The following is a 14,971-nucleotide window of genomic DNA, read 5'->3' as shown; positions in this document are numbered from 1 at the left end:
ATTTACACACTAAAGCACTCGAGAAATGAGCTGGAATGACGTGTTTAGAAGCAGCGACAGCTTTGCAGCGGCAGTCTGTGATGTGAATTCAGGCAACAGTGAATGGTCAGTCTGGTGTGTGGTGCGATAGTGAGTGTCAACAACAGAAGCAGTAGCAGGCAAACCAAGGCGGAGAGACGGCACAAAGTGACTGATGGCGGATGTTTGAGTAGCTCAGTGCATCTGGTGGTAGTGTTGTTGTGATGCACTGAGCTGGGCCATGAAGCGAGCCCAGTGTACCTGAGTCCGCATCTCAGAGTCGTCATCCGCTTCCGACTGACAGCGAGTAAAGAGGAGGAGGAGAAGAGAACGTGAGATAAGGAGGAAAAGGGTTTCATTAAGAGACACAGAGAAAATCAGGTGAAGGGAAAAGAGGAAGTGAGGAAGGAGGGGCGGCAAGCAGACAAGTAAGAAAGAGGTAAAAGGATGGTGGTTGTATTAAGAAAGTAAATAGCTTCGTGACACAAACTGAGCATCTGCTAAACTTCTCCACATGTGGAAGTGGTGTGATAGAGTCATAATAAAAGTGACACTCTGAGTTTGGAGGGTGTCTTTATCCCTTTTCATAAGAAAAAGTATAAGGAGTAGATTCAACAACATGACTGCCAGCTGTAACGTAGGCTGCGACTCATTTGCAGCTAATTTACCACCTGTGGCTGAGTGGTACTTCCAAAGCCAGTCATTATCCAACTTTCTGCAGTAACAAGATGTGTAAAAAAAAAAAACAGTTAAAGACGAGCACATCCACCATGTAGTCGTTCCACACTGTTTAAAAGTCAGTCTAGAGACCAATGTTAGCAGCTCTATCTTGCTCTTTATTGTAACATTATTTGGGGAAGTTTACACTTCAGCCACCCCAGCTGATGTTACCAGAGATAGAGCTGCTTTTGCTGAATAGTCACACCATTTGAAAATACAAACAAATATGTAAGCTAAACAGCTAAACAGGACTATGTTAGAATGAAATTACAGTCTGATCTTACATCTTTCCTACAAAGATGCAAGGATGCTGACTGTTCAAGCTAGTTAACTTCCCTCCTACAGTCAAGTGTTAATTCTAAAAGATATGCCAGAGATGGCACAATCTTTACAAAAAAAGTTCTCGTCCTAAAACGATCTACCCTTGAACCATCTAAAGCAAAATCAACTGTTCGAAAATTACAAGGAAGTATGTAAGCTAAGCGGCTAAACAAGGTTATGTCAGTATAAACTTACAGTCTGATCGTACATTTCCCCTTTTAATAATCACAATGACCTTTACAGACTGTTTGCCTGACACACCCAGCTTCAGTCTTTAAGTTTGAGATTATGTTTGTTGCCTTCACCTGCCTATTTACGACACCTTTCATAAGATTCTCACTAGAAAATCAGGTTGCTGGCTGAAAATGAGAAGTCTGATTTTGTCTACCTTGGTCTGAAAGTCCCTGCCACCATGATGTAAACTGTATTATGTGCTGTGTGAGAATAAAAAAGCTTGACAAGTGTAGCAACTTTAACTAGGAGGGTGAGGTTTAGGGAACAGTCTGGACCCAGAACTTCTCGGTTTGGTTCCAGATGAAAACCTCATTCAAAATTCCACTGACATTTGTAACAACACGATATGTTTAGTGAAGGATATGAAACTGTTGTTAAATCAATATTGATGTTTTTAGCTGTCCTTAACAAACACTACTTGCAGTAAGGCCTAGACTTCGACAGCTCAACCGAAGAAGCAAGTCAATGAGTGAGTTGAGGGGTCGCAGTTAGCTCAAAGCTTTAAGAGATTATAACCAGGAAGTTGAAATAATGACTTGACAAAGTGATTGTTCTTAAACTTATTACATCAAGTTGTTGACATGACGTCAGGAGGTCTTCGGCTCTCTATTTGAATGTGTAGCCGGTGGAAAAGACATGTTGATATACATATAAAGTGTATTTACAGACAAAGACGAAAACAAGAACTAAATGAGCACAAAAAGAGGATAAGGCATGCGTCACATGCAGGACTTCAAGTTCATGTGTTTTTTTACACCTATGACTCGGCATCACTTTCTTCCTCTTCTACGTCAGGACTTTTTTCATGCTTTATATATGAAACGTCTTTACACGCTGTACAAACCTCTGTGGCGGTCATCTCTCCATCAAAGGCAAAGTCAGTTTGTTCGCTGTCAGTCTGCTTTCACAAACAGACCAAAACCGTTCCAAGCAGCGGGCAAAGAAAAACGACAAGAACCCAACTTGTAAACCCTTGAAAATGCATTCATCGTCAACAGAGATCCTCATAACCACAAATGGAACGGATGGAAATGCACTGGTCGTTTCTGTCAGCTACACGTTATCAGACACTACGCTACGGAAAAGGTTAGGAAAAGAACAACAAAAAGAAACAAAAAAGCAAATGAAAAATAAGCAAGCAAAACAGACTCAGAGGAAGTTTAAACCTTCGGTCAGTCACTTTGACGTGTAAATTTGCTTTGGATTTGGACAGGGCTCCGTCCTTGAGTATATTTTTTGTTATTCATTACAAGTCAGTGAAACATTTGCTGTGTTGCTGCTGGTCAAGCAACACTGGATAATAAAAAAAAATTCGATTTGACAATTTTGAACAGTAACCTGACTTTCAGGCCCTCCCCCCTCCTCTCCATGCATGTTGACACTGGAGGTGATCTGGATGCATCTACAGTAACTGTCTCTCTGCATCACAGCATGCATTACATTACACTGATCACTTGGGATTCAACAAGGGTGTTGCTTCAGGGGAAAAACATCTCATTTTGGCACTCGACTGTAAGCTGCTTTTAGCCCTTTATAGCAGAACTTCAATTTAAATTTTTAATGTTAATTAGTGCTGCTTTGCTTGACTCAGATAGCAATGCAGAGAGACTGAGTGCAATGATGAATATGGAAGTGTTTCCATGCAGCTGGTGTTGATCTTGTAGCAGTCACTTTCTAAAATGTAAATCCATGGACGTGGATACTATCACTGAGATGGGTTAGGCACAAATTATGTTTTTAAATATGAGGTTTGTTGAAAGATTAGTGACTAAATGAAGAAAGGTGACCTCTTCAAATCCTCATTATATCTAATAAACACGGTCAGTCAAACGTGAAAATATATTCATAATGAACTGTTTCACACAGCAGCATGACAGAGAGACTACTTCACGGTAATTTGTTAGTGATGCTGCATAAAGCTTGTGCTAAAATATGTCAAAAGTAGTCAAATTTCAGACTGGTGTGAGTAAAAAGGGTAAAATAGCGCACAATATTTGTGTCTAACCCTCTCGTAAAGTAAATGCAAGCTGATCAAACATGAAATGGCAAGACTTGCAGGTTCATCTCTGTATACTTGTGATGTTGATGAGGATGTAGTCTACAGGATGAGAGTGTGACCGGGCAGAGATGAGGTTCTGAAAGTAGGAGAACTGACAGACACTGGGACAGACACAGTCTCCAGGTCGGCTCTGAACTGGTGAAACAGCAGAGCGAGATACAGGACAGGATAAGGGGTTAACCGTTATAATGAACTGTTACTCTATGCCAGAGGCGGGTACTGGAACATACAGGCGTACGCACACACACACACCTCCTCTTCCTCTGAACTGTCATGGTCATGGTAGCCCTGGGCTATGGAGGCGGTCAGGGAGGCTGCCTTGGGCTCCAGGTAGCAGAGGCACAGCGCCAGGGGGAAGGAGAGGGTGAGGGCGTAGGGGACGGAGAAGGAGGTGGAGAGCAGGAAGAAGAAGATGAAGAGGAAGCATGGGATGAGCGATGGGGACTTAATGGGCAGGAAGTTCTGAGCGCACTCGGGGAGGAAGCGCATCTCCGACAGATCGGGGAAGGTGATGTAGCCGTCGTCGTCCAGGAAGGAGGACAGGTCGGGCAGGTGCAAGGAGAAGGAGAAGAGCGTGCCGCCGCGCCTCTTGCCCTGCTCCAGCCTCTGCTTGCGGGCCGAGAGCAGCAGCACTTGCTCGTCCAGCAGGGCTGCTTTGCGGTCGGCGAGGGCTTGCCGGCGGCGGCGGCCAGGGCTGCTCTTGCCTGGACTGACCGACGAGGCCCGTTTACGCGCGTTCTCCCTGCGCCTCCGCCGTAATTTGGTCGATGTAACAGGAGATGAGGGGAGTGAGAGCTCATTGCGGAGGGGGTCGGTTGTGTGTACACGAGGGGAGCACTGATAGAGGGAACGAAAAAGATGACGTGTGCGTAAATGGAGAAGAGTGAAGGGGAAGGGGGCGAATACGCATGAGCACACACACAAACGAGTATAGTGTGGGGTCAAAGGAAGGACAAGAAAAGAAAAGCTAATTAGTAAAGCGCACACAAGATGAGAAGCACTTAGGCCTAGTCTACTGCAGTGGGTTAAGCTGAAAGCAACTGGGAGATTCTCATCAGCCATTAAGAAGTCTATTAAGAAAGAAAACAAAACTAAAATCTCAAAAATGGCTTAAGGAGACAAGAGTTGCAGCAGGTTCTAATAAACATCCTCTGCGTCTTTGACAATCTGGTGGAACATTTGTTTATACAGAATCCAAAACAGTTCAAGCCTCTAGAAAAGTTCCTTCACCCAAATTAAAAGCAGCTCTGCCTGTTAGACAGCGGTTTACCTTTGTGTCTTGTCTGAGCGGTGTTGCAGGTTCTGGCGTCTCCACCTGAGAGTCCTCCTGCTCCGCCTTCTCTTCCTCTGCTTTCTTCTCCGTCGTTACTGTGGTGATAATGTCCCCCTTGGCGATGACTTTGGCTGCTCCGTCAGCAGCACTGTCCTTCATGAGAGTCTCATGGTTCTCCATGATAGGTGCTGGAGGACAGAGGACAAAGATGGATGTGACAGCGTGGAATCAGTAACGTTTTATGGACACCAATGGTCTGTTTTTAACTCAAGGAAAAATGTGAGCAGTGGAATAAAGGGGTTTATTTGCTCCTGCACATTGTAGCTTTGTCACGGCATTGCAAGTGTGCCAGACATTTTCGCTCTGCGGGCTTTCAGGTGGGAAGCACATTTTTCTTCCTTTTTGAAAGAAATAAAAATAGGAAGAAAAAACCTCATAGAAACTCGTTACAAAAGGTCTCTGTCATCATTTCCTGTCACAAAAAGCAGAATAGCAGCTTTTAGAGAGAACTCTTTCCCACGCGTTCAGAAAGTCTCGCTAAATAATCATATTTAAAATTAGGAACAGCCACAATGACTCAGTGGAACTTCTAAAACTACCCTTAATTAAAATAAACTGGATAAATCAGTGAAACATTTTAGACATTTTAACTTGAGTGGAACTTGTGGCTGGACATTAATCAAAATCAAACGCTCCTGACCTCCATCTAAGCTGCGGGACATGTTGTAGCGTTTGCTGGAGGAGCGTTCAAAGAAGGGAGCAGGTCTGATGATCTGAGAGCTGGCCCTGCGGGTCTGAGCCTGCGTTCTGCCGCTGTAGCGAAACTTGGAGCCGAGGCTCAGGAACTTCTTCGGAGGCACCTCGGGGGATACGAGCCTGTCACAAGTTACAAACACTCACATTAATCACACCAGAAATAAAAACACTGATTTAAGCTATGCACGGTGAAAGATTAAAACTCCTACTCATTTGAATATTCTCCAGAGAGCCTGCAGGCTTGGCTTGCTACTCAAAAGAACCCAAGAGATCATTTTGTGCTTAAAGCAGCACAAATCAGTTTTGCATTTTTTCCAAATGGCAACAACGACCAGCAGCCTGAACACTGTTCCTATTTCACCACAAAGAAATCCTCCACGCTAATTATCAGGAAACTCGTGTTTACAAGGCTGGCATGACTGTGATCAATCAACAACAAAGGACTTGAGAAAATGAAGAAGCTCATGTTGGCGAATCAAACTCTTAAACCGACAAACTGGATATTTGTTTTGTTTTTTTTAATTAATAAAATCCTCCATGGCAGCTTCAAAAGCTGTTTTTCATTACAGTCACAGCTCCTGTATTTCTTACCTGAAGAAGGTGTGGTGCTCCACACAGACCTTCCACAGCCTTTTGGCAGCGCGATGATTTGGGAGCTTGAAACCGATTGTGCTTTCAAACTGCTCAAACTGCAACAGGGACAAAACACTTTGGTCAGAAACACCTGTGTATTAATTTAGGTTGAATTCCGTTTGTATAAATGCATAACATTTTACTAGCTGTTTACATCCACAACTGTAAAAGTGCAACTGTTCAATCAGATCTCAAAAAGATTCATTCAATAATCCTCTGATTCCACGTCCCAATCAAACGTTTATATTTTAGTATTTGAGTATTTCCTGAATCATCACAATATTTCCTGATGAAATATTCATAAAGAGAGGAATTGATATTGACTCTAGGATTGCAACGGTATGATATTTTCAAGGCACGATAACCCTCTGAGAAAATATCACGGCATCAAGGTATTACACCGTTATTATTATTATCAGTTACAAATGGTCCTTAAAGAAATGAAAATAGAAGTGTCTTTTTGGTTGAACAAACGCTTTAGTATAATTTCGCAAAATGTCCTGACATAAAACTTATAGGAACTTTGAATATATATATTTTTAATAACACTAATGTGGTAGAAAAGAAATAAACCTTGACATTGGTATATCGCTGCGACCCCAGTTGGGTCCGACTGAATTCTCTAACCAACAGCAACACTCATGAGGTGTGGTGCACTTATAAAATTCTGCCAAACAGGAGCTTATTTGATGGCTGCTGTGCAGATCAGGCCTGGACTTAACTGTGAATAAATCTCATTATCATTAGCTATAATGTCATTGTTCTCACCTCGCCAGGCCGGATTTTGATATAGAAGTTGTTCCTCTTGTAGGAGATCTTTAGGATTTTCGGCCAAGCAAACCTGTTGATCCGCAACCGGTCTCTGTAGATGAGCAGACCACTCGCACAAACTCCCAACATGATCTCTACCCCCTCAGAGTCCTGGGAACAACACACACACACAAAAATGAGATTAATGAAACTCCTTCACAGTGCGTCACTGAGGTAACACAAGATCCCTGACGACGTCAAAGAAGAAGCCACTGGCCACCATAGCTGCTCTTCTTTTTGTGTTCTGCACAACATAAACTCTACAGGATAAATACAGGAGGTTCAGGAGCCAGTGCACAGCAGGGCAAAGTAGAATTCAACAGAGTCAAGTTTGGATAATAACGGGGAAAAGCAGGCAGGTGGAGAGTGGAATCAGGCATATGATACTCTTATCTGCTCTACGCAGGCTGTGGTGACGCTGACTACAGACTCAAGGCTGCGAAAGCAACAGTGAAGTCTTGGGAGATGGTGGATGAAGCACAAAATGATGCTCTTCACTGCACAAAGCATGAGATGAGCAGGTGAAACCAATGATGATGTTTTGAGAGGGAAGCTGGTCTAAAGCAGGAACAATCAGTCTTAACAGTTGACATGACTACTTTGGTATGTAACCATGCACGAGTAGACACTACACACACACGCAGGTAAGCACATGAGATGCAGCCTCTTACCTCTCCCTCAGCTGGAGCCAAGCTTTCATAGAGATTCCCTACCAACTTTGCATTTAATGAGAGAGGAGAGAAGACATATATATTTTTTTCTTGTGTATCAAATCTGACTCACAAATCCAACACCGAGCACCGACGTCGGCTCAGTTTGAGCAACACTGCTTCCTCATCTCTGTCATCTCCTCCTTTCTGATCTAAATCTGCAAAGGCAATATCCTCTCTTACGTTCACACCTAAACCCATTTTGACTTTCAAAGCTCTTTTGATAACTGATTGATATCAGGACTGATGACAGCGGTCATGCAGCCGTAATCTAGCCCTCTCTTTACTGGCTGAGTTCTAATGGCGTGTTTGATCCCATCTGGCCGGTGGATTACACACAGCCACCCCTCCATCCCTCCATCCCTTCACCCTTCAGCCCCCAAATCCACAGAGGCAGCGGTGACATAATGTCAGTCAATCAGCGAAACAGCGGTGGCATGTTAGACTGAGGCATTACTGTGGCAGCCGTGATGTTTTTGAAGCAGCGGTGTTGCGGTAGCAAGCGTCACTGTTGACTGCGTGAGTGGAATGCATTAGTCTCATCTTGCATAAAAACAATACAAATAATTATTTCAAACATTTAATCTGCAGATTTCTTGATGCATCTTGGAGACACCCACCATGGCTGGAGTCAGGTTCCAGCACACTGTTTCAGTATACACTACGATTGTTTTGTTTCTAAAGGTACAGGACTTACAAACTGTAGGACTTACATACTACAGTGAAGTTCACGGTGACTAAAAATGTGACAGGAGCAAAAAAACGCCCAGAAACTGGTCGGGGTTCTGAGGGTTAAACAAGCAAGATATAACGTGCTGGGAGGGGGACTTCATGTACCAGCACCTTTGGACAGAGCCAGGCTAGCTGTATATCTATCTATATGTAGCCGTTATGCTAAGATAATAATTTATGACTGTACCTTCATATTTAGCATCTTGAAATTGGAGAGTGAAATCAATCTCCTCATTTGATCCTTGACAAGAAAGCTAATGTAATGTCAAACTGTACACTAAATATTTAATTTGCATATTTCTCAATATATCTCGGAGACACCCAGAATTAGCGAAGATATCACACAACATGTAGCTGAATTTTTATAAACAATTAATCGTTTCCCAATGCTAACTTGTGAACTTGATAGGAAAAAATCCTGATTAATCAACATTATATTAAACTTGACAACAGAAGGTTTACGTCTACAGCTATTATGAGACATCTACAGCTATGATGGGCAGTCTCCAAACAAAACAATTTGCCCTACTCGGCTTGGATGCTCTACAGTGAGACATTAGGTTTAGGTTTAATTGTGAGAGACAATACATTTGGGTGTCACCTCTATATGAGGAGTAAAAAAACGTGTAGAGACTTGTTACCTTAGCGTGGTGGAGGTCCACACCGTACATGGACAGCTTCTTGGCATTTTCCAAGAAGTGAATCTCTGCGTCAGCTGGTGTCATCCCCCTGATAAAAGACACCAGACGAGGTCAACAAATTTAAGTATAGCAAAAAAAAAAAAGAAGTAACGCTTTCCCACCAGTGTGAATATGCAACACGCTAGACAGAGTCCAATAAGATCGAAAACAGGGATAATTCAGTTTTATTGCGTAAAAGCTTTTGAAAATGGTTGTTTTTATGGAACCTTTTAACAGAGTACCATGAGTGCATCCACTTTTAGCAGAGATGGTCTTTAGAGAGACTCTAATCTTTGCACTGTCATTGCCTTGCTCCATCCACTGGGCAAGGAGGGACCGCATCAAATTACACACAAATCATTTTAATACAGGCAGAATGAAGGGCTCAGACAAAGGACAGCCAGCTACATCCATTTACAGGAAAACACAAATCCAATATCTGGAGTCATGCTGCCTTTCAGGTCAGATTATTATTCCAGGCTGTAAAACATTCAACCAGGTTGACTGAGGGGCTTACAGTTGTCAGATTCAGGGTTTAAAGGCCCTGAATACCCATTTTCTCAGTCAGCTTTATATTATGAGCAACAAGGTCTTACGTGATGCGTAATGCTTAACTGGGTTGTTTGCTTTTAAATCTTTAATGATTTATTATTCATGCATTTTCTCAGATGAGGCTGTACTTATACGTGGATTGTAAATTGCTGTCAGCTCCAGAACAGTTAAAGCTCAGTCTACAAAGACTTTAGGTTATTATGCTGAGACTAACTTGTAGGTCTTGTGGAGCTCCATGACCTTCTCCTCTAGCTCTTTGGTCTGGTTGGGTGCGAAGCGCAGCTCGCTGATGTAGTCGCTGCCCAGCTCCTCGGGGTCGTAGTCTCCCAGTTCAGACTGCACTGTGTAGGAGCCCAGAACCGTGTGGGTGGCAAAGGAGCAGGGCAGACGGCCTGAAACCACATCATCTCTCAGCTGCAGACAAAGGTAGTACCTAAGACAGGAAACACAAACTGTCAAAATGTGTTTTTTTTCTTCAAATCCAACATCTGGATATTTAATACACATAACCTGCATTCATTTTCCTTAGTAAACTACACTTTTAGGCATCCAAATCAATAAAAATGAAACTGAAAGTCTATTTATAAGATGAATAGACAACATTTTTTCCAACAAAGATCATGCAACAGTTCTTAATTAGCTAATTACTCACCTTGTGATGTCTTCAGTCAGCTGGGCGGGGTCTGGGGGGTAAAACTTGACGTTGAAAGCAAAGTTCCAGGGACCGGCTGAGACGAAAGAGGAACATTGAATTATTAAAAAGGAGCATTTTATAATTGCCAACACCTCCATTTAGCTGTTGAAGACTAAACACTTGAGAGACTTTATTAGATTATTAGACTTACTCCTGATCTGCTTCTTCAGCTCCTTGGACGGGTCTAGCCAATTCTGCAACAGACAAAAAGCATTAATCTCCACAAATGGCGGAAATGACTGAGAATAAAACTTTCTAAAGTGGGACATAGTCACAGTCTCCTGCCTTAAAATCTGGAGATTAATCAAACATTGTTATTTATTAACGATTTTAAAAATTTTAATGTAATTCAGTTCCATTAGCACATTTCTCTCTTGTTTTAAATACAGAAATCATTTTGCCAGTTAACAACCCCATACAAACTGATTATTAGCATATTATTGATGTTCCTTTACCTTCTGATTCTCTACATCTCTGTATGTGATGCCAAAGTAGTCCTTCTCCAGTAGGTTGAGGTGTTCACATACTTTATCAAAGAGCATTTGACCCTTGGCTCGCTTCTATGACAAAAAACAAACATTTAAAAAAAATAGGATACAATGGAAATGATCCAAATTAACAATTTAAAAAAACCCACCTTTTATGATAAAGAGAGCATAATTTTTAAAGGATAATCCCCCGAAAAAACCTAATAAGGGTGTTGTAATGTATGAGAAAGGGGTTATATTGTGTAGTGATGTTCCAATATTTCAACTGCTTTTGTTGTTTTTGTTGATTATACGTCACAGGTTGTTAAATCCTAAACAATTTGAACTAGACTGCCTGAGATTTAATAAATAATGTTATGAGCCGTGCCATTTGTGAACATATAGCATATTCAACAATTATCAACACAGCAACAACAATAATATGAGAATAAACAAACAATAAACAGAAAAGAAAATGAGGAAACAACCGTGCCTACAAAATGTAACAAGCTCTGGCTGCTTAATGATGCCACTGGATTACATGTTCCTCCTTTCTCTTCATTATCTTGAGATAATTAAACCAAAGATAACTCACTTCCACAAAACATCAACATGAAATTAAAATTCTTGATTACTCAAATAGCATAATGATGCAGCTCATTATACTGCTTCATGGAGAAACCCTGAAGTTAGCCAGCTGGGCCACTCTGGATCGATTCCTTCTATAAAAAGAACAAGTATAAATACGCCTTCGCATTCCTGAGCTCAAGGTGAACATCGGCTACGCAAACGTTGAAAACCAAATCGATTGCACATCTCTAGCCAAGTGCTGGGTGTCATCGGCTGGAGCTCTGTCGTCTCTCCCCCTCTGGATGAGGCTCGACTTCACAGACTCATTTATCCACAAGTGCCACAACACAGACGCCGGCTTCCTGCACAGAGTCAGCTCCTCATGTCTGGATTTATCGAAAAACCACCGCCAAAGCTTATTCTACACACACCTATGCATCTGTCACATTCACATGTCAGCGGAGTAGTTCACACATTAAACAACACACACATCTAGCTGGCAGGTGTATAATAGTAGGAGTAGCAGTCTTCAACACATAGGGGACATTTATAGGAGCATCCACCCACACAGTTTCATCTCTTGAAGCATCCTCTCTAAGACGAGAAGTATACAGTGTCTCTGTGTGATTTTAAACAGAAGGATGAAGTCGCTGTTGGCAGAGAGTTAATCCTACCAGAACATCTCAGAGAGAATTAGCAGAGTCATGTCAGACGATTGCTGCAACAGTGGCTTCTCAATGTCTGGCTTTACTGACAAAACCTCCACAAATACAAACACACAGAGACAAAAGAAGGTTGTGATCTGTAAGCCTTTGCTTCCAGAGATGGAAAATATGTTAACAGATGCAACTGACTGATCTGGCTCCTATCCTGTCTGTCCCTGAGGTTGTTTAGGATAAAGAAAAGGGATGGATATTTGAAGGAAACTGATCAAATTAGAACATAAATCTTGATCAATGTCAGGAAACAGTCGTCTAATTTTAGACAGTTGACAGCAGCAGTAGCTGCAGTGAGTTTGGATTATGTGACCAAACAATCAAACCATGTATTAAATGTACGGCTGCAACTAGTTATTATTTTCATTAGCTGTAAATCTGCAGACCATTTCCTCAATTAATGGATTGGTCTTGGAAAAAAAAAGAAAAAATCCTTTCACATCAACATGTCCAGCTAATGCTCATACTGGAAAAAAGCTGTAAGTAGAGCATTTCTGGCTTTCTGCCTAAAATATTACTTTAACTGATTATTAAATGGAGGCAGATTCATTTCCTGTCTGTTGACCCATTGTTTCAGCTTCAGTTAAAGGGGCTCCAGTGACAATTTTTTAATAAGTTGCATGTATTAAACACTTTTTTATTGGCTGTATGTGATCAGATTGTAAAGTGACATGAGACCTTCCCGTCTCTCTCTGCTGCCTATTCCAACCTGTGGATGATTCGCTCAAGTTGTTTAACTCTGTATTTCTTAGTGATGGACTTGGTTTCGTATTTACCGCAACAGTCCAAAGGATGTGACTTTGTGCACGATACTGGTTGCCTTGTCTCAGTGCCTCTCTCTGCTCCGCTAACAGAGATCAACAGTAGCTAACGTTAGTTGAGAAATGGAGTCCGCTAACATAAACATAATGACCAGCTTCCAGCAAAAAGAAGAATAAAGATGCAAATCCAGTACTAGAATGATTTTCAAATATACGCCTAATATCTTTGGACAGGTGGCTCACGTATTGTAAAAAACGTTATTAAATACTAAACTGGGCTCACAGTAACGTGTAGGGTGGCCGACAGTGCCATGTATAAACAAGTCAGCAGCATTTTCACTAATGTTAGCCTCGTTAGCTTCACCTTCTGCGATTTCTTTGGTGGTTTTTGAGGTGGAAGGTTTGTCCGAATCTCGATAAGTTACAAAACAAACCAGTGTGGCTCACAAAACTGACCGTACACTTGGGAAAATAATATAATTTGCCAAAATGACACATAGTTAGCTGACAGTTCACCATCATGGACACTATGCACAAGGAATCATGGTTAGACTAACATCAATGTTATGTAAATTAAATGTTCTTTTTAATTTAGTTTTTTACGAATTTATCTTAGCCAATATGCTGGCTTCCTGTCAAAGTGCTTTTTCAGACACATATAGCTCTTTGAAATATATTAAAATATTAAACCTGCAGTAACTCTGCAGACCCCCTGTGGGATAATCTATAACAACCCCCGAGTGAGACGTGGGATTTTTCTCCCCCTCCGCTGAGACTGAACACCCTCTGGAGTGAAGTGGAGGAGGTTCAGCAGTTCTCTGTCAGAGAAAATGATAGGAAGCGATTAGCGGAGACATTTTTCCCACAGGAGGAAACGGAGTTGAGCTCGAAAACTACAAGGTCAGGGGGATGAAAATGTCAAATCTTGACATTCTGGTTTCAAATAGGATTGGGAGGAGGAGGAGGACTCTCTGGCAATTATCCGAGGACCCTCTGACCTAAATTGTCTCACTGTGTCCAACACTATAATCTGACCTAGCTTGTGTGAGCTGTGGTTCACCCTCAGCTGTAAGGACACTTTCATATAACAGATTTTTTCTTTTACATTTCAAGGAAAGCACTCCCACTGGTCATGATTGTGCCTTTCTGGTTGCTATGACAACTCCTCTGGTAAGCAAGCAACTGATTAGCCCTCTTTTTGTTGTCTCTTGCTTTTTATTATAATGAATGGGTTTGTAACTGTGAGTGTGAGTATTGTCCACGCAGGTGTAACTCATCCCCACTGCATCAATTACCACAGCTTGATGTTGTACTAATGCTCTTTAAAGAAGCAGCCTGATTGTGTCACACCCTTGTGTAGAAGCAGACGAGGCTGCTGCTCTGACAAGGACTTCTTAAAGTGCACTTACGTAGCAGACCTGCATTTATTCAAAATCTTCTGTTCTGTAATTATTTTTCTTATTATACTGCAGTCCTAAGAGCACCCACACACTGGAATCACAGCTCTTTTGAAGTTTTATTAGCGACCTTTCAGCCGACATGGGAAGGAATCGAGGGATATACAGTACATAGCAAAATGACGAGTTAATCACATTCATACGTGTCACGATATCCTTGTTGTCACCAGCAAATAAAAAACGTTATTATAGACCAAGGAAGACGTCAGATCCTCAGATCTCTTCAGATTTCACAAGCTGCAGAATGCGTGAATGTGAATTTTGTCATTTTTTGGTTGATAAACGACTTAAAAAATTATTCATTTTCTGTTGATTTACTCGTTTTGCTTGATTCAGTGGATGATGAGCCCCTGCAACAGCTACATTAAGAAATAGTAAAATGTGATTGAGCTGCTTTATGATGCTTTATGATAACACTTCCGAGTTTTCTGGACAAATATCTCAATCATTTCAGTATGTCTGCATTTTCTTTCTTTCTCTGCTTGCTCCTTCTGCTCACATCCCCTCTAATGCACTCTAATCCAAGTTTAGCTATAAGTATTTGTCCTCTATTTGGTGTCAGTCTTGGGACAAAGTGAGGTGGGGTGAGCCCCGTGCCAGGGAAGCCTCAACTCAGGCCGTCTTGGCAGGAGTGGGACGGGGAGATTACAGTCTAGTAAACAGATGGGACATGGTTTATAGAATACGCTTGTGATTGGACACAAATACACACTGTAAAAAGTGGTGTTTACATTTCATCTTCAGAGCTACACACTACCGGAGATTAGCCAATTTAGTAATATTATCATAGGATAAACCTCTTGAGATG

At 41.7% G+C, this 14,971-nt stretch overlaps 1 protein-coding gene across 10 annotated transcripts in view; it reads right to left on the bottom strand.

Annotated features, from left to right (window-relative positions):
- Positions 1-14,971, bottom strand: part of epb41l3b (erythrocyte membrane protein band 4.1-like 3b) — a 57,444-nt gene that overhangs the window by 12,775 nt on the left and 29,698 nt on the right. For 6 of the 10 annotated variants that reach the window (XM_084369739.1, XM_084369734.1, XM_084369737.1 and 3 more), the window contains exons 4-15: positions 10,648-10,752; positions 10,344-10,386; positions 10,151-10,226; positions 9,713-9,931; positions 8,908-8,995; positions 6,783-6,935; positions 5,973-6,070; positions 5,326-5,501; positions 4,623-4,813; positions 3,605-4,189; positions 2,138-2,191; positions 280-315 (exon numbers count right to left, since the gene is read on the bottom strand). In XM_084369739.1, the coding sequence (XP_084225865.1) occupies positions 280-315; positions 2,138-2,191; positions 3,605-4,189; positions 4,623-4,813; positions 5,326-5,501; positions 5,973-6,070; positions 6,783-6,935; positions 8,908-8,995; positions 9,713-9,931; positions 10,151-10,226; positions 10,344-10,386; positions 10,648-10,752 (1,824 nt within the window). The remainder of the gene's footprint in view (positions 1-279; positions 316-2,137; positions 2,192-3,604; positions 4,190-4,622; positions 4,814-5,325; positions 5,502-5,972; positions 6,071-6,782; positions 6,936-8,907; positions 8,996-9,712; positions 9,932-10,150; positions 10,227-10,343; positions 10,387-10,647; positions 10,753-14,971) is intronic. The other 4 variants (XM_084369741.1, XM_084369735.1, XM_084369736.1 and 1 more) reach the window with 3 other exon arrangements.

Source organism: Pagrus pagrus (assembly GCF_965226575.1).
Source record: "Pagrus pagrus genome assembly, chromosome: 12".
NCBI classification, from domain to species: domain Eukaryota; kingdom Metazoa; phylum Chordata; class Actinopteri; order Spariformes; family Sparidae; genus Pagrus; species Pagrus pagrus.
Note: the sequence above shows the minus strand (reverse complement) of the source record. Positions and strands in the feature narration are given on the sequence as shown.